Genomic DNA, 27,492 nt, shown 5'->3' on the forward strand with positions numbered 1-27,492 from the left:
TGTTTTTTGAAACGCTTTTCACCCCCTTATTCATGCCCTTGGTTAACGGCAATAATACTTCGTGGAATAAGAAAGATGAATTTTCATTCCATCTGGGATTAGAAACGTTGTAACTGTAACACAGGGATAGAGGCAAAACTGCAAATACGAACTCATGAAACGGGCACCTCACCAAAGATTACCGCTTTGCCAAAAACCTAGCGCAATCGATACTTAAGTTAGATGACTAAATATACGTAGTTTATTAATTTCGGTTTCGTACATTTTTGCAGCGAAAGCAGTCGTAACAATAGAACTGAAAAAAATTACACATAACAGAGTACATTCTTCACTGTAAGTTAGTAGTTTATCATACACGAATTAAAATAATATTAGATGCGTGGAAAATCAGCGTTATGTTGCAAAAATCATGGACTAATGACTTGTTAGATGATGAATTTTACAGATATTATAATAATTATTACATAATAAATATATCATACGTATGTTGTATAGGTATGAGACGTTCACATCTACCAGGACTGCTGCGATAATCTGAAGATTTACTTCTTTCTGAACTCTACATTTGTGTTACTAATTACCTATACGCGAAACTGAACAATAACTATACATCAATCCGACCAAAAATTTAATTTTCTATCTATTGGCAAAAGAAATTCATCACGTATACACTACATTGTTTGCTTATCATCATGATTCTTATGATTATAATATCCACGATTACCCGTACAAAATTTACGGCACAATTGTAACATATGTAAGTGACAATCTGTCGTAAAATTATTGGAATATGAACTTCGTCGCTTGGACGAAAATTATACCGAAAGCAGTAACGTGAATTCTTGATCTCAGTCGCGTTGGCTTAACTGAAAAGCCCAGCAGACTCGAATAAATTCGCGCGAATTTGCTGTCATTTTCTTTATTGTTATGTAGAACGAGACGTAGATGGGTTTTCGCATAAATATGCTGAAGTGTAGTTCAAAGAATAACGCTAAATAGTTGTACAAAGATGGTAAATTCGGCGTTCGGAGAGCGACAAACAATCGAGAGCAGCAGCCCCTTTGAGGTGTCCCATTGTAACCGAGTTCTTCAGGCTTCGCCCCGGAAGGTGAATATAGCATCTGCTAAGAAAAATGCCGCCTCGATGATCGCCATCGATCCTTTGGACAATCCTATGTTCCTCAACTCATTGGTAGAATAGGACGGCAGAGTCTTGAAGTAATGGATGGCGATTCCACCCGCAATTACGAAAAGGACGCAACCGACGACGCTGAAGAATAAGTCCTGCGTAAGAAACAAAAACACAAAATATGTGAATGCAGAAATTGTAGAGAGAATATAGCTGAAGATTACGAAAAAATAATTTTATTTTTAAACGTTAAAAATATCACACACCAATAATCGGTCTCCGATTTGTTTTCAAATACATTAAGTAAACTGACGATGGCCTAAATTTCAGTTCAACATCACACTTACGGTTCCAGACCACTGTGAATCTATTCCAAATTCTGTATAGCCTTGAAGAAGATCTGTACGCCCAATAAATCTGATTTAAATATAGGCGTGGTCGGTACGAAAAGTTTGTTTGACTAACGAAATAAGATAGGAGTCTAAGAGAAATAAATCTAAGGAAAAACAAAGACAATGTAAATAGAGTTTCATTAAAAGTTCAGGAAGTCCGACTCATTGTCAAGTAGGGATAACAACATACGTAAATGTCCATAACTATAGCGGCTTGTTATTTAATGGTATCTCCGAAGATAACGCATTGTGATACAAAATGTATCGAGCGCTCAATATCAGAGCTCTGCCGGCTCTCGATTAACGACGCGAGCTTACACCGGCTAAAAATAGTCGGTGACTCTAGTCCCTCTATCGAAGCAAGTTGTGGCCGCAGCAACACCAAAAGCAACACCACCATGAGTGCAGTAGCCAGGTGACACGCGAAATACGGGTGTGCCCCAAAGCCTCGTACCCTAGCTTTACCTATTCGCTGACCACCGTATCTGATCCCGTTAATAAAGAAATGGGACCGGCGAAAGCTCTCCACGTTTGGGTAACTCGCATCGTTTCGTGACCGGGTACACTTGACCCCTTTGGAAAATTAAACAACCAGGGGTGCAGATGGAAATCTGTGGTGGTATATCATCATGGCAATCGTGATCTAAAAATTCGTGACACCGAGGTCATCGTATGGGATTCGAGGTATACGTACAACACGCCTGTTCACCGGTGTCCCCATTAGCGAAGCAGCGAAGAGCCCGATCAGGATAATAAGGTATCCACCTATGGTCCCCACAATCAACAAGTCCTTAATCGGCCCCAAGATTACGGCTGAGTGGTAGTGCAGGCCTATCATGACGCAGACCAACACCTGTAAACGCAAAAAATGGGTCATTAGACAGCGCGCATTGATCAATCGATCGTTTACAATTCAACGCAACGCCGCGTGCTCACTGTTTTAGTTTTTAAAAATTGAAAAGGCGTCATGTGCGAGTGATTTATTTTCTTCAGATTGTTCATACCGTCGTCTACAACCATCCCCGACTGCGATTTATATATTTCACCTAATAGCTGATTACAGGGTACGTTCACCTGCGTTCATCAGCGGGCTTTAAAAGATATTTTTGATTGACCGGCACGAATTACGCCCACGCACAACTCCAGACTTCCGGCTTGTTGCCCACTGCCCACTCCATTTTTAATACCCGTTCGGACGTGATGGATGAAACAGCTCCAATTAAATTATTATCAGTACGCGTACGTGGAATCACCACTTTCCGACCTTATACGCGATGCTTTGGTCACCGGACCGATTCGACGACATTTCAAATTCATCATAGGTGATGTAACGTGCAGTATGCGTACATAGTACAAATGTGCATGCACGATACGTACACATCACATGCGCGATCGAATAAAACGAGAGAAATTGCGCGAGCCATTTGTCAATTCATCACAATCCTTTGCGTGATAAAATGAGCGAGTATTAGTCAGAGACGCATTATATGGCGGGGAACCGCGCGTGAATTGCGCTACAATGACCATTACATCATTTCTGTTCTGGCCGGTTACTCACGTGCTCAAACATCATACTCAAGGATCAGATTAGCACATTCACAATTTACGACATTCCTCGTCAGTCGCGTTATTTGCTGCAGTTCGTCAACTTGATTTCTTACGCATTACAAACGAAAACAAAACGGTAAAAAATAGCTCACCAGCTCGAAGAGCCTGATGATTGAGAGTTTCGTTATCGCTGCCATCTCCTTCGTTAGTTATTTTATCTGTAACATAAAAATTGATTGGTCTTCTCGGTATTTTTCATAATATCAAAGTTTTAAAATTAATTGAAAAATTGAATCAAATCATCGAGCCTTCTTCCATATCATCGTGGGAATTTTTTCAGAACAGACCTGACGACAGAAAGACCGACATTTTTTTAAAACCTGGTTGTTTTACAACGAAGGTCCGACGTCTTAAAGACTCATTAAAATTAAAAAAGTTATTATTGACCGAAATCAATACTATTCTTACATCACCTACGGTGAGGTAAACTACAACATAAATAAACATCAAGTTTAGAGGTGGGGCAGGAAGATGTAACGGGAGCGGGTTCCAAGAATGACGCTTCTTGTTCCAGTACTACGCGGCGTAGTGGCCGTAATCATGACGAAATCTAAGCTACATGTGCAAGGCTGAATCTTTCACCAATCCGGCGACGTCGAAGTTGATCGAGGAATGGGAAAAACTAGTTGATCCCCACTATCTTCGAGGGCGAGTCGGATGCGGTAATAGTCATTACGAATGTGCGTCGATGACGTTATGAGCATCGCGGGCTTTTCTACCCTCATTTTTTGAAATTTGAGCAAATGTCAAGGGCATAAGAAAAGTAAATATCAAATGAAAAACTGACCTCGTCTCCGAAACAAATATCTATGTATTACAATGAAAATACTAGTCGTACGATCTGTCCAATCGGTGGGAATCACGCCCCGAGCGCCGATTCTGCATCAACACAATGCTAAATTTAAAAGTGACAGCTCCATAACGTACGCGAGAAGTCACAAAGAGTGATCGAATGTCATACCGAGTAGTTTGCCGTGTGTCAGAATTGTTGTAATGATGCCATAGAAATGGGATGGGCGAATCGTTGAACATCGTCGACAATATACTCGGATATAATAAAAATATTCTGATGAATAATCAACTCACATTACGAGATACGGTTGTCCGGAAAATTTCGGTAGATTTTTGAGTAACTTCGATGAATTCCGTACGTCGTATGATCGAAACAGAGTATCTGCGGCAGGTTTGTCCGGCGACTGTTAGACGACTGAGAATAATGCGGATGCCGGGACATCGTGGTCGTAGAATTCTTAATGCTGGACGAATCCCCACTACCTCTCGTCATCCTCAGGACGCTGCTACGTCGCGACCCGTAGACTACGACGCGCCCAAAAGTACAACGCGTACATCATCGAGCTACGTTTGATACCCTGCCTCGAGGCACGCACGCCCTCAATCCGATAAAGACTGAGAGGTTTCGAGCTCGCAGGGTCGGCGAAGAATTCAAGGAGCGCTATTTCAGGTGGCTTACACCTCTTGGCCCAGAGTCCTTACGAATCCACCCTTCGATGCCGAAAATATCGACGTTCGCCATCGAAGAGATCCACGATCAGGTTTTCTGTTTTGCAAACAGTCGGACTCGCTTTTCCTCGCGATAACCGGTCCACCTAGATTCTGAATTTCCGCCACGCACGGTGTCTGTCACCAATGACGTCACGGCTCGAGGTTCAAAGTTGACGTAATTGTTCCGACTTTGCATCATCGTATTGTTAATAACGGCGGGCGGTACCCGTGCTTCAGAGATAGCGGAGGCCGTGATTGTTGCTTCACGGGTAAAATTAGCGGCGACCACGATGACAGCGATGACCAGATTCACTGCGAGAAGCTGGATTCTTCGGGCCGAAGATGAAAAACCCTACAAGTTCGAATCATTTTGTAAACAGCTGTTATATTATAGCCCGCCATAAAATCGATGAAAAATACTGATACCTATACTTACGGACTGTATGACGATATCTCGAAACGTAGCTGTATGTATATCTCTCCTTATTGCGGGTTTGATAGCTCCCGCATCGCCGGTCGCAATGACGAAACAATTTTTATAGTTTTTCATCGGTGCATCTCGTGCAGCAGGTCTTACTTATTTTTAACCGCAGCGCAGTGTGGTTATACGGAATCACACGAACGAACCGGCGACCGAACGAACGACAAGATGAGATACGGCTTTTGGTAATATTGAGAGTGGAAAGTTTATTCGTTACGTGCAGCCACCCAGCCCTTTCTCGGTCTACATAACGTGTATGACTTGGAACTCGTGTACAGGTGCGTTCGTCCTGTACTCGCGCCTTATCATGTCGCAGAAGTCGATGCAGCAACAGTAGAGTCTGACCGGTTCGTCCTCGACTTTCTGCACAATGAAATAGAAGAGTTATCGATTTTTCGATCATACAACACAGCTATTGAGCCCGTTGTCAGTGACCTAGGTGGGTGTTTGTTCGCAATGTCAGACGGACAACAATGTTGTCTGAGGTTGTTGCAATCCGTCTGCCCAGCTTTGATGTTTGCAATGTCATCGTTAATAAAGCTCTCTTATAATCTTCGACGGACTGCAAAACAATGCGAAATAACAATCGTATCGCCGACGACCGCCGATTGCCTACCTCAACGCAATGTTGTTGTGCGTCAAGTAAGCGATTAGCATACAAATTTTAACTGAATCCCGAACGTGAATAACAGGTCTTAATAGCTGCACGTTGTACTATCTGCACCAGATAAGGAGATCCAGAAGTACGCTAGTCGCAGTCCATGAACTCGCGCCTTGGATATTTCAATCTTGGGGGTATACCATATTTCGACGAATTAAAAAAGCGTCAAGTTATCAACAGTTGGTTCACACTAGCTCTGCGCCGTGCTCGTCATCCGAGAGCGAAGAGACCTCTGTAAGCATTCGTTCACCATTCGCCGACTACTCCTTTCACGTTAGTAGTCGCACGAAAGGAAAACTGCCTGACTGATGATTGAATGCAAAAAATTCGATACGATAGGAAGTTCAAGGTGCTGTCCATCCGCTGTCCACCTGTACTTTTGATCTCTCACATGGAGAGCATACCAAAGCGAATTTTACCTTCATTTACATTGGAAGAGGAAACGTAGCGGTTTTGAGTTAATTTTGCCCTGTAAGCAACTTTTCGTTTTTGAGTGACTCTAATGCTTTTGGAGCAGAACTTAACAATTTGCCGTTTCTCGTAGGGTGAAATTAACTAAAAACCGTCGTGTGTCCTTTTGTTGAAAACGTAATTAAAATTTGTCGTTTTAACCTCTCGTTGTACATCAAAATTCTGCTTACGATTTGTTTGGCGCCAACCGAGCCCTGCAAGATTTCTTCGAGTATCGATATGTGATGGCCATCTTCTTCCTGCACAGTTTTTGAGCCCCTAATTTTCAATTTTTCCAGTAGTTGCGAAGATCTTCGTATCTTTCGGCTACCACTTTCGCTTTGCCTTTCACCCCTAGTTCCCGATGAGGTACCGGGTGGAGTCTCCGAAGATCCAGTGTCGGAAGAGATTGACTCCGCATTCGAACTCGATGTCGAGTTTTTCCCAGCGTCTATACCCCGTTCAAGTTTTCGTTGCTTCTTCTCCTGGAAATTGCGGAATCATAATTCGAACACGCAGGTGATAAAGTTTTTCCTATAGATCGACAACGATTTCTACGCGACTCACCCACCACCAGCAGTCGTAACAAAGCCAAGCGTGTACGAGATAGAGGGAAGATGCAACCAGAGACATAGCGCATATCGTAAGATCGTGTAGAAAGGTTGGGTCCTCGGCGATTTCCGCGTCGGTCATATCGTCGACATGAACTTCGTCGTGAGCGTGCCTCATGGCCATGATAGCACAGCTCAGCATCGCCGCCCAACCGCAAATGGAAATGGCAACTGGCTGAAGGAGAAAATTCACGAGTATAAACATATGGAAAATATGAAAAAGTAGCAACGAGATGAAGGTATAAACTCACAATGAACGGTCTGGGATTCGGTAGAATATTGATTATCCTGGTAACGGCGAGTATGAAACTAGCTACAAAGCATGCTGGATAGAGAATGAGAAATGCGTTATCCCACACGTGAGGATTCTCTTGGTTTTCATCGTGGTGACGTTCGTCGCGATGGTCTTCGTCATCGTGGTCATGATCCTCCTTGTCAAGAGCCAGGTGAAATCCGAATACAATTGCCGTGGCTACCTGTGAACGAGAAAGAACAACAACGGGAATAAATATGAAAACGAAAACGAAAATGAAAATGAAAATGAAAATGTACATTCAATGGCTGAGGCGCAGCTGTTCAACGTTTGTGCAATGTAACGTGACACCAGTAACCGCGTTTTGATTAATGTAATCAGTCGAATGAATCTCTAGCTATTACACTTCTCATGTCCGTCCGAGGGTTTTTAGTTACCGCGGAATGGCACGATTAGCGAATTATAATCTATCCGACCTTATTTTCCTGTGGAATTCTCTTTATTCAGATCTGTGCCATTGGGTCTTGCACGTAACGTATTACGTTACCGTTTGATTAAACAGCATTTTTCAACTCTGACGCTTACGCATTGGAGAATTCTGTAGCCCGCGTGGACATAGTCATTGCGATTTGCTCTCTGGCGGATCAACTCTGGGTTGCTTCGATGCTGGTAAACCTCCCTGGCAGCGTTCTTGAGACTCTCGAGGTCGTAGGATAGCGAACTGTCGTTTCTCATTTCAAACTATCAAAGACTCAAAGACGCATCATTTCACGGTGACAAAACCTAAAGATAACAAAAACGAAAGAAGAAAGGGGAAAACAAATTGATCCCACTTCTCATAGCATGATACTCGAATGTCTCTTATTCCGCACCCCCTCGTAGATCCATATCTTATTTTACCGAGGCATTCCATCTCAGAATCCCTTGGGAAGGATAGCGAAGCGCCGGTCCTTGGGGTCCAGTGAGGTATTTTTTCCCCCTTTGTGGTGGGGTAAACGATCGGTAGAATTGTGTGTGCGAACTACAGCCAGCAAGCAGGTATAGTATCCTCGTCGCTTCTCCAAGAATATTGTTGACAATGTGTAAGTCATATCGGAGGTATCTACGATTTCATAGAGCGTTGTTCGATGATTTCGAAACCAATTCAATATTATCTAATGTGATTATGGATGTGAAGTCCGATTAATTAAATTGTTAATTCGCGCGCTCGTGTACCAAGTGATGTCGGTTACATAAGTGACGAGTTCTCGCTGCGGTATAATAATAACGGCTAGCCGCCTGCAGCTCTATGTATAACTATAATGCTTGTATTTTTAATTTCAGATAAACTCGATTGCTAGCCTTTCTCTGTAGCAGCAGCTGCCTGCCACCGACTCTGGTTCACCTCGCGTTCACCGCTCGTTTATACATAAACCGATTGCAAAAAAAAAAGAAAAAAAAAAACAAAATCAGCCGCTGCAACTAATATTATATTCCAACAGACCAAAAAGCAGTTAGACTGGACCGTTGTGAGAAATTTGAATTCTTCGACACACCGCATTTTTTCCGAGCTAAACGAAGAACGACTGAAGTAAGATAAGCTGATGGTTATTATCTCTGAAACAAATTCTTCGTAAGATTAAAAAGTCTGAGTCGACTGTTTATTGGCAGGCACTTTGTTACGACGTCTATTAGTTGCGTTTCCTGCCCTACTTCCGGACTTAATATGATACCAGGGGTTCAAAAAAATCTTTTCGGCATCGCGCGGTACTCTGCAGAGTTTATATCTCCGATCGTGACTACTCCGAGTGATTGCGTACAGCGGACTTATCGCAGCTCCCGAGCTTTTACCATTTTTACATAAATACCGGCGACTGAATTATACCTAGATTCCATTACCACGCGCCTTGGAGCTTGGAACTTCCGGTGACACGAAATCGTAGGAATCATAGGAGTGGAAGAAAAAAATTTCCCTGCTCTAATCTCTAACGAACACGTCCGCCCGGTTTATTCTGCCGAGGGATATGTTGGTCACCGATTCTGCATCAGGTAATCCCTAAGGTTGTCTGCCGAAAAGGAATTTTGAAAGTGGTCAGTCGACGGCGGTATTGCGTCCCGAATCTCGGCGGCTGAAGCTACAGAGTTCAGGAATGTCACTCGAGTGGCCGTAGATCATAGGGTGACTCGACTCTATCCCATTGTAAAAGAGTTTCGGAATGAAGGCTATAAATGTATTCATAAATCTTCTGGTTTTCTCGTGTCTTTTTTACCACTGATCATCGTTTGCGGTGCTTTTCCGCAATGGAATTTATTAGCACGGTTGATCTCGCTGCGAGAATTGCAATACCGCTCTTAATCTTCTGTCGAAGAAACAATCGTCCCACTGTCTTGAATTTCTAGTCATAGAATCACAAGACTTACAGCCTCTAGCTTAGCATTCTGCGTTTCGTCTGGTCAATTACCCGTCACTTCCTGTTTCCTGCAGGGCAACTTTTTAGAATAAGTTACAGCTATAACTATAGTTGAGCGCCCAACTCGTCGTCCAGTCACCCGTTCATTCATCCGTTCCGGGAAAATGAACTTGAGGGTAAAATTTTCTAACGTTCGCAAATGCAACAGTATTTTTTTCTCGTTATTGAAATTTGACTTTGCTGTTGGGTAATCGAAACATTGCGCAAAATCGATAATCTCTCGGCTCTAATACGAAACGAACGTCCAATTAAGCAATTATGGATGAACATTAATCGGATTCTGTTTCGATCCAAAAACGAGAGTCGGTCGCTGCTTCGAGGCGTGGGGTGCGCACCAGCTATTCGTTAAATAATTGATTCGGTTGAATAAATTTTCTATGGGATACGGAGCAAAAGCCGGCGAGGGGAGTACCGCCGCTATTACAATTGAGTTATTTTTACAATTTCGCAACTCACGTCAAACAAACCGAAGAAAAAACATGCAGACTGGCGCGCGTAGAGCTTTTTCAAAAAACAAACAACGACGAGGATAAGCGAATGCAACTGTAACTACGGCGGATCGGATTGATCATCTAGGGGATAGAGAGATTGAAAAGAAATAAAAAAAAAAAAAAAAAACTCAAGTCGAACAATTTATGCGGAAATATAGATTCGGTGAAATTATGTATTATGGAGAATGTTCGACGCGGGGGCGATTCGATGCCTCTTGTTCGTACAAATAAGGTACAGCGGGTATCAGTGAGAAATTACGCAAGCCACATTACAAGTTCGAAGAACCCGGTCGCATCGAGTGCGTCGTCCGGATTCACCTGCCACGGTCAAGGAGACGATGACTAATTCTGTGACCAAGTTAATCCTAACGTGGGTCAAAATTAATAAATATTATTAGTGAACACTTGCGGATTAACATTAAATTGACCAGCTGGCCCCGCGCCTATTCGTCCTTCTGACTGTATACGCGCTGTACACGGCCGGCGGATTTAATCCCCCCCGATTTTTCAAAACGGTGCGGATATTTTATTGCAATTGTCCCGATGCACGCCTTCGGGATTCTTTTGCCCCAACGCAATGCCTCGAACCTTTTGTTCGTCTACAACCCTCGTTCTCTCTCACGGCGCGGACACGGCCCCGGAGAAACCCCGGCCTAATCTCTTCGGAGGGTTCACGGCGATATTTATTTCCAAATTCATTAAAAGTAGGTATATATGTACATCGTATATATACTTAAACTCCCAATTTATGTATACATGCCGCACGCATGACGTGTACCATAGCGTTCCTGGAAAAACTGCAGAAATCTAGGTAATATTCGGGCTCTCAAATGAAAGAAAAAAAAAAAAAAAAGAAACAGCCTTCGGAGGTTTGCGCTTTGTCTATACTGCAGGATATTTCTAGGACATACGTATTCGTACCTGCGGCTATACGAGTATCATGTTCCATACGTATGTTAACCCGAATTGCACCGCGCCAAGTTGCATTTGTTATTCCATTAAGGGTAGGTATTACAAGTACAATTTGACGTGTGCAGCATCGGGGTACATATTGCATGGAAAATGGATAAAGGGTTCCCCTGTGGTCGGAACAGCGACGGCAACTGTATGGAAATGGATACAGACTATATCCCGTATTCTCCCGGGGATCGAACATCCGCGCCGCTGTAGCTCGCGAGCTCATCTCCTACGGGCATAACTGCGGTGCAGTAATTTCACTCCAATCAATTAGAACAAACACGCATTAGCGAAGCGCATTACGGCCGGGGCATGCAACCCGTAGGCAGACAGACCGTTGATTAACGACCCTCTGTCTGTACGTGCGTACAACGAATGTGTATCGGTATTACCTAGGCGGTCGGGGTGTACGTTTGAGTTCGATATGAGTAAACACTCACGTGCTCGTGGATCATCTTTGCCGGAAGAGTTTTCCCTGGTCCACTCGCCGCGTCGCATCCCGCGGATGGGATTAGGTAGGGGACGGAGGAATCGTTCCATTTCGGCGCGGGTTATCGATATCCGCGAACTTGCGTTATTCGAGCCGTAAAAAATCTCACGCCCAACGAACGAAAATATTGCGGCGAATCGTATCCGACGGTGAATAGAACGAGTATTCGTATTCCGATCGTACGTTGCCGTGTCTTAGGGTTATTAAATCGCGATGAATTTCGCACGATATAAATCATGCGTGACGATGTGGTAACGCGTAACGGGTGACCGATCGGCCGCGAGCGGTTCATACCGCTACGACTTCGTTGAAATATGAAGGATTTTATAGAACTCGAACGAACGCATCGGGCGTCCTTCGTCGGAAAAAGGATAACGCTACAATTCTTTTCCAACGTGAAATGAATAATTCGCCGCCGCTACGAGTTACTGCTCTAGTCACCCCCTCCCGCGGAGGCGACCGCTCACCGATGAGGAGCAGCCTTCGACCTCGCGGAATGCCCCGGCATCCTTCGTGATCCAACGATCAATTCTCAGACGACACTTTTCGTCTTCGCTCGCATTTGCGGCCTATTATGGGTGCCACCTGAATCGATGCACGGTCGTATGAAGTCGAGTACGTAGAAAAAATGAGGAGAAAAAAAAAATATATATATACATTATCCCAACAACACATGCTCAGTGTGTACGGTCGGAGAAATCGCTCGAACATTGGATGGATCAGAGTCGGTTTCAGGGGCAGGGAGGGACGCTCGGCGAAGGGTGGGGAGAAGTCTTGTTGGTCGGGGAGCGATTCAGGGGGGCAGCAGGGGCAGTGGGAGCTGGGGTTTAAGGCAGAGGGGCAGGGGAGGAAGAGAGAAAGAGGCAGGCAGCGAGCGCCCAGTGGAATCCCAGGAGGAACGTCGACAGTCGCCACACGACGTCCGAACAGAAGTGTTCAGAGGAAAGGCACGGACCGCCCGAACGTAGTTCGCGAATTTCTTCAATTTGGGATGTGACCTCGGTGTCGATACCTGCGTGGACCTGAAAGATAAAAAAAAGTTCCCGAGTTCCCTTGTTGTCGGGGTGATTGTTTTTTACCGTTTTCACATTTCGTCGTCGCGCTCGTCGGTCGAAGGATAAATAAATTATTCGACAAATCAGAAATGAACCGACGACATCCGTGGACGATGTAAGACGAACACAGGAGTACACGTACACGCGTTCTAGGCTCGTACAAAGTGCCAGCAGAGGTTGTTTTTGACCTGATCCAGGGTGTGACAGCGCCGTTTTTTGACCCGTGGTTTCGTCGGTGTCCCTAACGTGCGTGGGCCAATGGTGCAACGATAACTGTGAACATTGGTATTGGGATTGAGATACTGTTGCGTTTGTGTACGCTGCAGTACCAATATCGTCATTTTGTGTTGTGTAATCAGACGAGCGGTGGAGTAAGTGACTGATAGTAAACATTGAGTAGGAAACAATGACCGGAGAAGATTACGCGTGATTTCGCCTCGGAGAATTAATTAAACTACCGTCTCGTGGTTATCTGTGAAATGCGGACAGTGTGTACGATTGAATTTAGGTCTGACAAATTTTACAATCGATAAGCGACGACAAGTGACGATGAACGATCAATCCGCATCCGCGGTCCACGTCTCATCTGTTAAATGTCCGAGGAATCGAGAGATCAATCGCTGATTTTTTAAAAAAAACACTCGTTGCGGATATAGCGCAGATATTGCACGAATATTATCGGGTGTACGGATGACGCGACGTCGCGTGTGTGCGATAACTGTTTGGTTTGATGAATTTACAAACATTTTGTCAATTGTGCTCGACGCGAAACGCTTGCGAATTTCATTTTTAAAAGGTAAAGCGCAGAACGGAACCGTTAATCGTCAACAATAACCGTAATACTGCAATTGCGGCCCGTTTGTTTTGTGTTTGTTATTCTGATTCACCGCCAATGGATATCGTCTTTCTTACTTCCTCGTCTCTAAAATCTACTCTGTAAGTATATTGTTTATCGTAATACCGATACCCTCGTTATTTTTTTTGTTCATCGATGTTTTTCTTTATTTTCATCACCTCGTTCAGTTCACTCCCCTCTTTGTTGCAACTTCGCAATATACCGCGTCGCGCCTGCACCTTTACTTTCTTCCTGGTCTTCGAGCTGCGACGAATTTCGATGGTTCGGATCGTGAGCGGAATCGAAAGAATAATCGGTGCCATAATCTCATCGCGAGTCCCGAAGTACCTCGTTACGCGTACGTTCGTAGATGTAGAAAGTCCATCGGGGCGGTAAGACAACGATCAGCGGTTTACCAATAGATTGCACAATGCCGGATCACCGTCTATATGGGAAAACGAAGACACGTTAGGTGTAATTGACTGGCGAGGTCCGGGTTGGGGACTTGCGATAAACAAAATATCCTACGTAAAATTCACGATCACTTGGCAAACGTGATGCAGCGATCGCTGATAAAACTGGGCCAGTGAAATGAGAGCGCAGTTGGTCTGCTCGCATAATTCGTTGATTCGTTCTAATTGCAGAGCCACGACAACCGGCGGGCAGGCAGAGCGCGGATCTTCGCAAATTGCCTCTTCACCGTCTCACCGATATGTACGATCGAGTGTAAGAGCGGATTCGCGAATTTATTGCACGCGCTCGATGCGCCGGACGATTCGCCGCGTTCGTCTTTTCCTTCATAAAATTCTCCCGAGTTACATAAATTTCAATCGTGCGCACGTGTACGTGTACGTGTACACCCAGCTCCGGCAGCACGTACACCGTATATCGGCGGCAGGTTTGTCGGTGACGCGTAGATGTAGAAGTGGGAATAAACCCTGAAACTAATTAACCGCAGGAGAAAGGCGGCAGTTAGTCGGTCGTCCAGGTAGACAGGCGTCTACCCGAGTGCCACTGCAGGGCGGGCGTTCGATTCGTCGCGAGTTCAAAGAGTCAAGCACCAATATATTCCTGCAGCGGTATTATCGTGGAAACGCTCGAGCAAATCCGTCTGTCCCCGGGTGTCGGAATACACGAATTGCTCCGCGGGGGACACGAAAGTTGTACTCGGTTGCGTAACGCCTGTTGCAGCTGGATGGCCGGCTGATCATCCCAGGTGCCAGGGTGGATCCGTTGCGCTAATTTTCTTTCTCCCGACGAACGAATATCCGTTTCACATTGGGAAACGAGATATGAAAAGTCAGCCAAAAGTTTAGTCGAAACACCAGGTAGCACGAAATAGTGTCACTGACCGAGAGCCCGCGAGCGAGCTGCCGATAGCGCGGGAACCGCCCAGAATACACCTCGGAGATTATCGGGACGGTACAGTTCCCTCCGCACGAGGAGTACGGCGGTCGCATCATCGACGTAGCCGAAGAGACGGTTTTTTTTTCACCAAAATCAGACGATTTCGCACGTCCGAGGCGCGTTTTTTGGGGTCCACCAGAAACCAGCTTTGTCCCCTTCGTCGGTCTTCGTCGGTACCTCTCTCTTATTCTGGCCGTGAGATCTCCTCTGGCACTGACCTAACGCCATTGGCCCACTTACGGGCAACGTCTTCGCGTGTCTCTTTTGTAGTCACGTTGGAACACGTTGTCACGTGTCCGGGTGTCAGTGATCCCCTTGCACGATCCCATCGTCGGATATGGGAGTTTTCCAACGATTGCATCATTTTACGATTCTAAAACGCCGTCGTTCCATCGCGATCTCCAGATCGTTAAGTTTGACTAGATTGGTTTTCGTCGGCTCTTAACTCGGATACGCGCGGACTCTCCCGTGGACTCGTTCCCGGTGTGTGTACTTTTAACGTGTCCGAAAGCGTCCTCCGGACTCGGAGTTCCGCCTCGCTGCGTCAACGATTCCATCTCGTCTTCGTTCCGTCCGACACCCCCGTCACCTATTCTCCTAGACGACCGTCGAGCGGCGAACCTGCTGATGGATTGAGAGGAGCGTCGTGATGAAAATTGACCGGCACTTTGAGTTGCGGGCCATGTGTTGTCGGGGTAGTTCCAAGTTGATCGTTCGGACGATAAATTGATTCGCGTCGTTAAACGGTGGTACTTGAGAGTACTTGACCGTGTTTACGAAGTGGGGTATACATACGTATAATTGTGCCTATGTTTCTCCGTGCACATAGTTATACACACGTACACGTGTGAAAATATATCCGTACGTACGTATGTAACAACTAGCTATAAAATGGATGATTTATTTTTCCACGATGTTTTAAAAACTTACACGCTCCTATCGGCCGCGCACGGTGTATAATAAAACCTCTAGCCTGGCACCCGAGGAGCTGAGGAGGGAACGTCCGCGACATTTTCATCGATCATATATATCCGTTGCCGCTACTGGCTTTTCGTTTGCGTAATCGAATTTTGAAAACAGACCACGACGACACCGGCGTCTGTTCAATATCATTCCATCATTCATCTTTCGTTGAATCGGTCCGACCGGTCACGACTGACGGATACTGGCGTAAATATTATTACCAATCACGATGTGTTCGCGTCGGTTTTTTATTCCTCCAATAACCTTCCGTTCCCCGGGATCCTCCGAACGAGTATACAGACGCCTCCTACCGCGCGCCCAACAGTCTGGAAAGTTTTTGGCGATACTCCAACAGTTTTAGCTGTTGGAGCTTATGTGGCGCGTAATATGTTCGAAGGATTCGCGGAGCTGCGCGCGAGACCTTGGGAAACTATTATCGTAAAGCCCCCCGATCATCGTCAAGAAGAACACGGTCGGTCGGCCGTTCCATAATTCCATCCTCCCTTCTGCCGACGGAGTATAAATACCGCCTGAGAAGGAAGAGACGCGCGGCAATTAAATTATAATTGTGGCGCTGCGCTCGCGGAAGTTGGTGATATATCCCCTCGTCAGAATTACATGCTCAGGTATCGCATGGACGCAGGTTTTATACTTTTGCGGACTAGGAGACGTCGGCTATTTTTCCGTCGATCGTCCCCCTTCTGCGGTGATAATCGACCCCCGAAAGAAGTAAAATTTTCAAATAAGTTGCGGAGAAGAAGAAAAAAGGAAAATGGACGTCCGCACCTATGTTGCAAGGATGAGCGGAAAATGTTCGTCGCGCGTATCAGACTTGTATCCGATATATAATGGGCATATACGTATGTACCCATCTTCTTTGCTTTAATTTCGCAACGTACGTATACAAACGCGCGTATATCACGACATACTTTCACTCGGAATAATACAACTCCTCAGCCGATATAGGTATATTTGCAAGTGATATGGATATGAGTTGGAAATTGAAATTTCTACACAGGTATTTAGACGTAGCTGAGAATTTCTAAAAGTAAAGTTATTCGTTGTAGAAAAACGATCGATGAACGCTCGAGTATGATAGGTTTCCGTTGATTTGCTTCGAGACCCTGATGTTACAGCAATCGCGTTCAAATTACCAAGTCTTCCGGTTCGTCAGACATTGGATGGGTGCCAGAGAGGCTCGAGATTCGAATTATAGATGCGCAGCTGAAGAATGAATATAAGCCGATGCCGCGACGACGTGGCGGGTACGAACGTAAAGAGAAATGAAAGAGGAGAGACACCTCGATTTGTGAACTCCCAACCGTGTCCAACCGAATCGTAGGGATCACCGACAATCGATGGAAAATCATGAAAAATACGATCACTTTTTTTTTCCTCTTCGCTTTTTACCGAAGGATTTCTTCAGTCGAACAGTGGATCGTGAATCTGCGATAGTTCGATAGGTTTGTATCGCGTTATGTACTCGTGTGCGCCTCGATGATCGCGTTAGCACATATAATATCAGAATATCATCATCATCATCGTCGCGTTGTGCGAAAAACATGCGAAAATATAGAGCGTCGTTTGTGGACACAATTGCCAGGCATCGTCAGCTAGTCAAACGAATATACGGTACACGAATATAAGAATAACGAGCGTATGTTCGGAGCCACGCGTGTTTCGGAGAACAGGGGACGGAGGGAGAACGTTCTGACCCTCCAAATCGAACGGAAAGACAGAATTGGGTTAAATTAAGCAAGTGCCCGGTCTACGCGACCCGCTCCGCAGCTCCGCGCCACGCACTCACCGACCCGACACGAAGGATCATTGAGAAAACTGATCGGAAGATTCATCGGCGAGTGAAATAGAGAGAAAATTGGCTGGAAAGAGTTTTTCCATTCGGGAGCAGCGATCCGCGAGAAGTAAGAAAGTTGGGCTGGACGAAATAAATAAGTGCGACGATGTCGTTAGCCGCAGCAGCAACAGCTGTGGAAGATAAAGTCTCTAAGAAAATGCTTATCGGAGATGCAGTGAGGAGTTTACGGTGTTGTAACGCCTCTTAAGCGGGGGAGAATATAGTTAGATAAGAAAACGGAGCAAAGACGCATAATATAAATAAGACGTTCCGTGTTAAAAAAAAAAAAATAAAAAAAAAAAAAAAAAAAAAAATAAAAAGAAACTTTCCACATGGTACTCCATCGTCGGGTGGAATTGTTGAAACACACGGAGAAGACTCCATGAATAGACTCAAAGGCTTTCGAATACGAGAATACTTTTCTTTCACGGTAATATAAAGCAGAGGGGCTGCGTCCCGCAGGATTTTTCCTTACCAGGTTGCGAGCATATTGAAGGCAATAAAAATAATTTTCTCTCCAGAGGTTGCAAGTTGGGAAAATATGGGGTTCGATTCGATGTTCGGTCGAATCCACCGCAGTCGAACAATTGGACGGTTGGTAAAGAACTAGGTGTTTAGATCGTCGGATGACTTTTGACCCCGGGTTTATCGGCATATATCGTGGTGTTAGATTCGAACGTGACGTGCACGTACGGTACGTTAACATGTGGATCGACTAGTTTTCAGCAAGCTACGCAGTCGTGTGTAACGCGGCGCGGGCGCGCGACGAAATGTTTTTGGATTTTTATCAAGCAGCGAGCATCGGAACGCCCTTGGAAAATTTTGATAAGTGCGGTTCCGCGTTCGCGTCGGTTAGTTCGAGATGGGAAGCGAACGAAGTGCGTGACGCCGAAATCTAATCGATTTAGCGTTAACTTGTTCGCGGTTAATTTACTACGCTATTTAATCACCCAATTAACGACCAGAGATTGGCCATAATATTTTTCTGCGTAACGTATCACCCGAAAAATAGGGGGAAATACAAACCTGGAACGACTGCAATAGAAATAGGCTGGGAACTCCTATTATCCAAATTATATCTCGTGTACAACCATACCCGGTATAACGTAGAGCAACGACCACGCGTACTTCGTCGTCTCGTTTCGCCCGCAGCTACCATTGACATCTATTAACCCTTTTCTACGCGACGTATTAACGGCGAATATTATACTCTGAATACGACGTTGCGACGCCGATGAGCGGTCATATCGACGAAAATCACCGTCCGTTCGCCGGGGGATTTTAAGAATATTCTTCGGATAAGAACTCCGGCACAAGTTTGCGCCGCACCTGTCCGCTGATTAAAACCGTAATAATCATCTCGTAGCGCGGTGGGTCGTCGGAGCGACTGGCTGGCTGCCAGTATTTCTCCATAGCATCAACAGTTCTCTCAACGGTCTTCAATGTTGGAATAGGTACCTACGCGGTATAATCCGCGGTCCGCAGAGGAGTGTGCTTCGCAGGCGACGAAATATCGCGGCGTGACTTGAACGGTCAACCTCCTTGGCGGTTCGCCAGGGTAAGGAGGATAAGAAGCGTGCGGCGAATTACGTGCGTTTTACCTCGCCGCGGGATTTCCCGCGACCGTCGACGGATCGAGATGTAGCGATGGCGGATTCGAAATAACGCCCGATCGTTCCTTCGAATTTCGACAGAAAGAAGGAAATAGAGAAAACGCCAACGAGTCGACGGCGATCGTATGCCTCGACAATCGAGCGCAACGATTCTATTGGGTTTTCTTTGTCTTGGGCACAGATGTGAGTTCTCTACGGTATATCCGCGGACTTACCGATCTCAACACCAGCTGACTCACTGCAAGTTCGACGAATTCTTTTTATACATGTATCCAGAGGTATGGTGCCAAGTTGGACCGTGACCGTTTTGCGCTTCGGCGGTGTAATAAGTTGAATTTGTAATTGGAAAATAGAGAGAAAAAAAACAAAAAAAAAAAACAAAACAAAAAGAAAATAGCACCCCATCTACTACGCGACGGAGGTATAAGTGTATTCCGCACCTCGCTTCCAGGTACACGATGTACACCTAGGTTCGCGTGCATGTGAGTTGGTGTTGCAATGCCTAATTAAATTTCGCTTTTATGGTTCGCAGCCCAGTCGTGCAGCGAGTGCACTAGCGAGCAACGCCGGTTATATTATTCCAGCGTGTATGCGCAATATTGGCTTTTCTGCGGCTTACAAATTAGGATCCCGAGATGTATGGCAAAAACCAAAACGAACTACGCAGTAGGCGGCTAAAGTTCCACCGTTCCCATCTATACCTATCGCATCGGAGGCAAAGCAGAAGAAGCACCGCTTGATGGAGTTCGTAACAATAGCTGGAAATGTCGGTGCCAAGCTCCAGTGCGGTGCAATTAAAAATTGCGTCTGTCTCTCGCGAAAACCTTATACGGAGCACTGGTGCACTTCGTGACAGAGCGGAGCGCGCTACGCTCACGAGTATACGGACTGTGGGAATAGCCCCGACTTTACGTAGATTGCGCCGCGATCGAGCCTCTTTTAGCACCGATCGTGCAATACCCTTTAGACGCCCGAACCCACGTTCGTCGCTACGTTTTCGTGTACCTATGCGACGACAGAAGCTGTCGAGCAAGTGGGCGAGGGATCCCCGCACAGGTCATTGGTATAGTAGGTCATGGTCCCTCGCAGCCTCCCCCGGTATCCTGCAATTCTGGAATCCTGGAATTCCGGAATCCAGCAGTCCTTGACGAGGACTAGTCCTCGCGGGGAGGTTTAAATCATCGGAGGCCGGTGGAGCCGGCGAGAGGAATGCACCTCGGCGAGTCGGTCGCGTTGTTTGCTGCTCAGGACAGAAAAAAAAGGTTTTGGTAGCTCTCACGGTGCTTCTATACCGCGGTTACGCCATCACATCTCACTTACTCGCTCTTCATTTTATCCGCCTCTTTTCTCTGCTATTTCGTCCGAAGTGAGCGCGCGTCTTCAACACCGCTGCTGTAGCAACGTTACGCCGAGAGTAGCGAATTAGAAAAAAATGTTTTCCTCACTTTGAATCCTTCCTCCGATTCCGTTGGCATCCGGGTTATTCCTCCGAAAGAGGCTCGTCTTCTATGTTCCATTTTTATCGTCAATCCGATCTACCGAGATGGTGACGGGGAAGCAGCCCAGGGCCATGTATCCTTATAACGTGTCCAGTATACCTTGGCAAAGCTCCGGCGTTGGTAAAAATCAGGCGGTAGTCCGGAGAAGCGAGATATTCGAGAACAATTTCTTCCTGCAGGCACGACAGAGGAAAGTTACACACCGGTGAGACGCGAAGATACCTTTTATGAGATAAGGGAATCGAGTGAATCATGAAAAGAAAATGTAAACGTTCCTTGTTACGATATCAACTTTTAGATTGGAAAGGAATCATTAAGCGATCAGCGAATGAATCACGGAAGTTACGGTTACTCATCGTCGGCTACTGCGTTTTTATATTTTATCATGTACGGGTTCGGTTGAAGAAAGTTTGACCTTCGAGGTATAGTGCATGTGCCCATACTGAAAGAAGATATCAAACCCAAGAGGAGATAAAAAAAAAAAAAGGAATGCCGTTCAGCGGATAATTTATAAAGCTACGAAATTCAATTTCAGTCCCTAGGAACTCGACGAACGTACAGTTTGTACGTTCGTCTGCACGACCCGGGCAAACAAACGATTACTGTAAATAAACTAACAGCTGTTCAAAACTCACCGTCACTTTTTTGAATGTTTTAACAGAAATTTTTTTCAAATAGTTGAGCAATAATAAATTCATTCTTCCAAATATTGGGGGGTTTTCGGTTTACGATGAGTCGAGGCAAAAGTTTCACACTCGCGGATAAAAAGTTTCCCTCGCAATTCCCGCAGTGGACAACAGGTGATTTGAAAGTAAGAGAAAGAAGGCGAAGAGAAAAATAAAAGAAGATCGGTAAACGGAGCTTTCGGTCGATCTCGCGGACAAAGAAACCGGCGTCGAATAGGGTAGTGCGAACGAGCAGTAGAGCAGCGACAATAACATCGTACCTATTTGTTCGCAGCGGAGCCGAAGAGTTCAGTGCTCGCGTGTTTCTGGTTAATGAGTTTCATGTATACCGGGTGTCATACTACGAAACAAAGTACCGGTCATCCGGTTTTCTATTCTACAAAGTTGTCTGTATTGTTGAGCAACGACATGTTACTTAGGTAGGGAACAAACACAGTTGCCGTGTATATTTCCAAGTACTAACTGTACAACCGTGCGTAGCAGCGGCAACAGCAACTCACCACGGCGATTACCTTGGGTATACTTACTTAATTATGCTAATCGCTGCACCGGAAGTAGATGCTCGTGTGTATGCGTACGCGAGCGTATCCGTTGATATAGATTCAGCGTGTACGGAGTTGTAGCGCATCGGTCAATAAATCTCCAAAATGAAAATTGACCAAATTTACGCACTTTTTTGATTCCAGGTAGTCTCGATGCGCGAATACTGGATCCGGTGACGGCAATATAAAGACTAGGTCACCGTTATCTACTCGATATCGAAGGTTAGACACGGCTAGCCCTGAAGATGAGGTGTTCCCCTTTTTTCTTAGCTCTGATCGGCTTCTCGTCTATTTGCGGGGGTGTTCCGACGGATGGTTCACCGACGTCCGATACCGATAGTCTCGAGACCGTTCCTACGTCTTCGGCGAGAAAACTCCCCAGTCAAGACGTCGGGCTACCGAGTGAACTCGCGTGGCAGGCGTGGCTGGTGGTGGCGAACAAACCGGACGCACAATCGAGCTTCGAATCCGCAACGGTTCCACGTCGGATCAGCCCGAAAAGCGTTTTCGTCGCTCCGCCGCTTACGCTTCCGGCCTGCGCCGATGGATACGTAGCCGACTCGATGGGGAGATGCATCAAGGACACGATTAAAATCGATGGCTATTCCCACCTTAAATTCGTACTCGAACGCCTCAACGCAAGATTTGCAGCCAATAAGGTTGCCTTCGATGATTCCGCGGCGGTAGCATCGGAGCAAAAAGAGTCCGCGGCGTCGGGGCCGCTGCAGGTCAATATTTCACTCGGCATCGATAGCAACTGGAATACGGAGTCACGAGAGACGACCGAGAGATCGTCGGACCGTGAGGAAAATCCCGATTCCGACGCCGATAAAGAGGACCCGGTTGAAATTTCGGTCGTTCAAGTTCCACCGACGGGGAACAGTTCGGAAGTAAATGGTGCGAAAACCGAGGCATCGTTGACCCTGTACAAGGTCGTGAACGGGACGAAAGTTCATTTGGGAGATGAAGATAAGGGCATGTATTTTCGAGTTAATTCTTCGGGGGATATCGTAATGTCTCCGATACGTGAGATCGTGGTTCCCGTTGCTGAATTTTTAGAGGATAGAAATCAGACCACTAGTTTCGGTGATGTGGTAGATTACGAGATACCCACCTCTCTTGGAAGTCTGTTCAACGTTACTTCGGTCAATAATATCACGAAGAAGGTCCAGGCAAGCCTGTCGCCCACCGTAGTTCTTTTACTTTCACCGACCAAGGGAACCACGACGACAGCGTCTTCCAGTTCAGAGGTTCCGGGGGAACTTGATTCCAAGCCAGCGGCATCCGTAACAGAAAACTCGGAGGGGAAATTGGAAGCGCAAGATGGCGGAGGATTCGACTTCCTGTAAGTGTTATGAAATCATAAAATATTAGCCGGTATTAACACTCCCGTTGTTTAGAACATTGTTCAACCGTTAATAAATATCTTTTCCACCTGTAGATTTAATGGAAAAGTCATCGAAGGAAGACCGTTGGACGACGAGGAAGACCAAAAAGAGAAGGAAGAGTTGATCGAGGTCAACGAAGAGCTCGAAAATACGACGACTGAAACGTCGGAAACGAGCCTCACTACCGAATATCCCGAAGAAGAGGGAGTCGACACAACAGATTGGAACGACGAGATCCTGGCTCACAGCGAAGCGGGAATGCTGATTTCTGCCCCTAGCGGTGTCGGAACTTCTTCTTCCGAGGGTGGAACCGAGGTCGGTAGAATTTCGAGCGAATCGAGTATTGAGGGCGACGTAATAGTGGAAACAACTCTTCTAGACTTGAACACCGGCGCGATAACCGTAGCCCCGTCGCCGCAAGATGAGAAGGTCCAAAATTTTCACGAACTATCGGTGTCCGACAAAGAGAACGATAGACAAGAACCTGAAGTGGTCTTCTCTCCTCAGGTAGAAAACCGCAGAAAGACCACAGCGCACCGCGAAGAAAACCTGAAAATAGACGTCGACGACTCCGCCGCGCTGGATTCTTACTTGAAGTCCCACGCGTCCGTGCGGTACGTTGCAAGTCTGGAAGAAGAGGGACGAAATGATCCCCCGCAGCGATTGAGGACGCCTGCCACTTCATCTTCGGGACATGACTACGTGCGATTCCCTGACGACAATACGAGACGTTCTTCCCAAAGCTACGTCCTCTTCCCGTCCGATCAATCGGCGAATAGCATAAACGGTAATCTGGACAACTCCAGGGAGCGCAAACCATACGCTGAGGAAAATTCGCGCACCTCCTATAATTCGGTGCCTCTGGTAAATGAACCTGTCGTTAATCAGAAAAAAACTTACTGGCAATTACCACCCGGGTGGGGGATTGACGATCTTCAACCTCCCCCGCAGCCAATCACTGTTCAAAAAAACGGGGGCTTGGATAATTCGCAACGTCAGAATCCCATGCTGTTGAGGTTCTGGACGAGGATGCCGTTGTTTAGAGACCCAAGTTTCCAGGCAGCAAGTAGTCAGTCATCGCGTCGGGCTTCCTCACGCCCTTCTTCCTCCTCCTCCTCTTCTTCCTCATCGTCATCATCATCGTCGCCGTCTTCGTATCAACGAACGGGACATTTTTACAGAAAATTACCGACGCAGACTGTAGATCGTCTATTGACTCAAAAAAATCACCAGGGTGTTGGTCAAATGATCCACGGTTAGGTAATAGCTGACGATGATTCATTATCTCTGATGATGTATAATGTATGTGTATCCTTTTTCTATCTACGTATTATGTGTGGTAGAATTGGGAGCGGTGCCAAAAATTTTACATATATACATATATTATATATAACATACATGTATGTATACATATTACGTGTGTATGTGTTAGTGCATTATAATAATCCCGCACGAGCCAACTTAATAAGGGTTGCACAGCCAATAACGGGTATATATGATAATGAATTGCGTAGATCTTGTAACGTCTACGTGTAATAGTATAATTAATGTGAGCTCGAGTACTTGATTGAGATTGATTTTTCATATGATCAATAGTAATTAAATAAATAGTATAGTTTTATTGTTATTCGTATATTACACCTTGCAACAGTAATTCGCGCATAATAATTTTCGTAATCTATCTCGTTCTTATGGGTCTTCATTTCATCGGATAGTTTACTGTTAATGTAAATTAGCATCAGAGAGAAGAGCATTAATAATTGGGCAGTGCACTAATTCGAACCATCGACGTGAGGAACAAAAAAAAGAAAAAAATTTCAAATCAGATTAAAAATAAATCGCATTTTTGTCAACTCACTTCTCACGATTCCATTTCCATCTTCTGCCTGCCCACGTTACTAGAAAAAATAAATCGTAGATGTGTGCATTCGTCAACAGCGAAAACCGATGAGCCTCATTGAAATTGGCAAGACCTGGAACAAAAAACAAAGAGATATCGAATAACAAATATGATAAACGATAAATGAATAATTGAAGATAGGCCGACGAGATCTTTTGCTTCTCTGATGTATGATTCTTCTCATTATGATCACGTTCTTCATCTATATGTCGCAATTAAACACTGAAGACGCTTTGCCAGAAAACAGACTGACCGACCGTATATGTATATCATACACACATTAAATATACCTATGTATAATATATACATACAAATTGATGTAAAATAGAGTATTAGTTTATGTTATTATTATTGTTGTTGTTGTTATTGTTGTTGTTGTTATTATTATTGTTGTTGTTGTCATAATTATTATCATGATGTATAGCTGATATTAATAATTGATTCGAAGTGATACGCTGCGACTCCTTCAGAGATCGTGAAGAATTTCTCCCCCATATGATAAATGAATGATACATACATAGGTATATTATACATGTGTGAATGGCTATAGGCATACGTGTAATATAGTAAACGATAATTACCAACGAAAGTTTGGTACTAATATAATATGCAAAAAGCAGTTGTATTATTAGAATATGTGTGTCGTATTAGATTCTTGATGTCTATTTGAGGATAGACCTTATACCTAGAACCTTTAAACGATATTTTGTATGTGTGTATATGTATTATTAAGTTAGGTGCATTGAAAATTAGGCTATCTACCTATTTATGTATGCGTGTTTCGTATGCGAGATTATGCGAATTTGATTGTAACTGCGTGCGTACATAGATTATAATACGCATATCGTATGTGGGTGTGAATGTCTATACGTAAATATTGAAACAAGAAGTGAATAAGATGTTGAATGAGATCAGATATTCAATCTATAATGATGTATAAAAACCAGAAGAACGAACTATATCGCGGCCAGTAACAATGTCGAAGATAATTTTGATGATGATGATGATGTTGATGATTATATAAATTGCACCATCAATTTTTGTACATATACAGTTAATAATTTTATTAAAAACAAAATTGTACATACAATACGCAGCGAAGAGATTGATTCTGTTTTGTACCTATACCTCTTGCACTGCTTATAAAAGCGGATAGGATTAATATTTGAATAGCTAGTTCAGGCTTTTCTGATAAGTTAAACAAGTACCGCTAAGACCTGTTAGTATTTCAATCCCTTGAATCCCTTAGCAACTAGAAATTTCTCTGAAGATTCCGTTCTGGTGGCTGCCGGTCTAGATATCTTGACGTTTTTGTAAAATCTTTTTAGATCATTTTCTATTTCTTTCGATTCTCTGCCATCCCAAATTTTTGCAACAAATGATGCATCCAGCTTAGACACTTCTAAGGCAAATTGAAGTGCCGCGTAGGCTAGTGCTACGATATTATCATGGTCCATATTGCGGACTCCAGTAGCGTTAGGTGCCATGTCGGATAAGACGACATCAACTAATTCTCCAGCCAAACGTTCTCGTAACTTATCCTGTGTCTCCTTAGTTGTGAAATCGCTATTACCTAATACGATTGCTCCGTCAATGGGATATATTTGTGATCTATCTATTGCAAATACTTTCCCTTTGGGGCTTTCAGCTTTCATCCCGTTCGCATTTGTCAGATGGACAGCCACTTGTGACCAACTACCAGGGGCTGCACCGCAATCGACTACCGTCATACCTGGGGATAGTATGAGGTGTTTTTGATTAAGTTCAAGGAGTTTGAAAGCACTTCTACATCTGTAATTCTCCATCTTAGCCTTTTCCACGTATGGATCTGAGAGTTGCCGATGAAGCCACAGCTGTGAACTAGTTTTACGACCCTTTAAATTCGTGGGGACTTCACGTCCTAGGACACTGCTTGTGCATATTCCTCTGATGTAGCGGATACTCGCTCCTAACGTTGTCATCTCGCTGTAAGTCATCAAATTGATTGAATTGTAAGTTAAAAATAAATGCTGTAGTTAGGTTAGTTACCTACATCGAGCCAAAAGTCAGTCTGAAACCAATTGAGCGAAATTGCGTTTTAGAAGTGATAGAATCTACGATTGGGGACAGGTGTTGCAAGCATGAGATTCGATTATCGTCTGCTAACGTGTACATAGAAGTACACAACAAAATAAAAACATGATCGAAAAAAGTTGAATTAACTCAAGTAAAATGAGACGGAACAACGCTGCGAATAGTTGATGACAGATTAGCCGACAAACGATAACCCATTG

At 44.8% G+C, this 27,492-nt stretch overlaps 4 protein-coding genes across 11 annotated transcripts; 1 reads left to right on the forward strand and 3 right to left on the reverse strand.

Moving 5' to 3' along the window:
* Nucleotides 1–218: 218 nt before the first annotated feature.
* Nucleotides 219–4,362, reverse strand: LOC105691975 (protein snakeskin-like). Of its 2 annotated transcripts, none has more exons than XM_012410829.3 (4): nucleotides 4,216–4,362; nucleotides 3,222–3,287; nucleotides 2,216–2,374; nucleotides 219–1,284 (listed from the first exon to the last, which is right to left on the reverse strand). In XM_012410829.3, exons 2-4 carry the CDS (start codon nucleotides 3,264–3,266, stop codon nucleotides 1,090–1,092), a joined length of 399 nt encoding a protein of 132 aa, XP_012266252.2. In that variant the 5' UTR covers nucleotides 3,267–3,287; nucleotides 4,216–4,362; the 3' UTR covers nucleotides 219–1,089. The 2 variants fall into 2 exon arrangements, with proteins under 2 accessions (XP_012266252.2, XP_048507983.1); XM_048652026.1 differs by lacking the exon at nucleotides 4,216–4,362 and adding an exon at nucleotides 3,538–3,585.
* On the reverse strand, nucleotides 4,216–21,166 carry LOC105691806. 3 transcript variants are annotated; one of them, XM_048652017.1, is made up of 7 exons: nucleotides 20,210–21,166; nucleotides 7,674–8,146; nucleotides 7,087–7,311; nucleotides 6,792–7,010; nucleotides 6,416–6,709; nucleotides 5,069–5,476; nucleotides 4,216–4,984 (listed from the first exon to the last, which is right to left on the reverse strand). In XM_048652017.1, exons 2-6 carry the CDS (start codon nucleotides 7,821–7,823, stop codon nucleotides 5,357–5,359), a joined length of 1,008 nt encoding a protein of 335 aa, XP_048507974.1. In that variant the 5' UTR covers nucleotides 7,824–8,146; nucleotides 20,210–21,166; the 3' UTR covers nucleotides 4,216–4,984; nucleotides 5,069–5,356. The 3 variants fall into 3 exon arrangements, with proteins under 3 accessions (XP_048507974.1, XP_048507973.1, XP_048507975.1); XM_048652016.1 differs by lacking the exon at nucleotides 20,210–21,166 and adding an exon at nucleotides 11,427–12,397; XM_048652018.1 differs by lacking the exons at nucleotides 7,674–8,146; nucleotides 20,210–21,166 and adding an exon at nucleotides 11,427–12,397.
* On the forward strand, nucleotides 12,800–26,309 carry LOC105691926. Of its 4 annotated transcripts, none has more exons than XM_048651995.1 (4): nucleotides 12,800–13,467; nucleotides 22,076–23,276; nucleotides 23,373–23,748; nucleotides 23,827–26,309. In XM_048651995.1, the coding sequence occupies exons 2-4, from the start codon at nucleotides 22,177–22,179 to the stop codon at nucleotides 24,577–24,579; spliced, it is 2,229 nt and encodes a 742-aa protein (XP_048507952.1). In that variant the 5' UTR covers nucleotides 12,800–13,467; nucleotides 22,076–22,176; the 3' UTR covers nucleotides 24,580–26,309. The 4 variants fall into 4 exon arrangements, with proteins under 4 accessions (XP_048507952.1, XP_048507953.1, XP_048507951.1 ...); XM_048651996.1 differs by having other exon boundaries at nucleotides 23,373–23,634; nucleotides 23,699–23,840; XM_048651994.1 differs by having other exon boundaries at nucleotides 23,373–26,309.
* LOC105691924 (rRNA methyltransferase 2, mitochondrial) lies at nucleotides 26,257–27,490 on the reverse strand. Of its 2 annotated transcripts, none has more exons than XM_012410747.3 (2): nucleotides 27,252–27,490; nucleotides 26,257–27,184 (listed from the first exon to the last, which is right to left on the reverse strand). In XM_012410747.3, exons 1-2 carry the CDS (start codon nucleotides 27,371–27,373, stop codon nucleotides 26,440–26,442), a joined length of 867 nt encoding a protein of 288 aa, XP_012266170.1. In that variant the 5' UTR covers nucleotides 27,374–27,490; the 3' UTR covers nucleotides 26,257–26,439. The 2 variants fall into 2 exon arrangements, with proteins under 2 accessions (XP_012266170.1, XP_012266172.1); XM_012410749.3 differs by having other exon boundaries at nucleotides 27,248–27,388.
* Nucleotides 27,491–27,492: the final 2 nt, after the last annotated feature.

This window comes from Athalia rosae, chromosome 3 (assembly GCF_917208135.1).
Source record: "Athalia rosae chromosome 3, iyAthRosa1.1, whole genome shotgun sequence".
Taxonomy (NCBI): Eukaryota; Metazoa; Arthropoda; class Insecta; order Hymenoptera; family Athaliidae; genus Athalia; species Athalia rosae.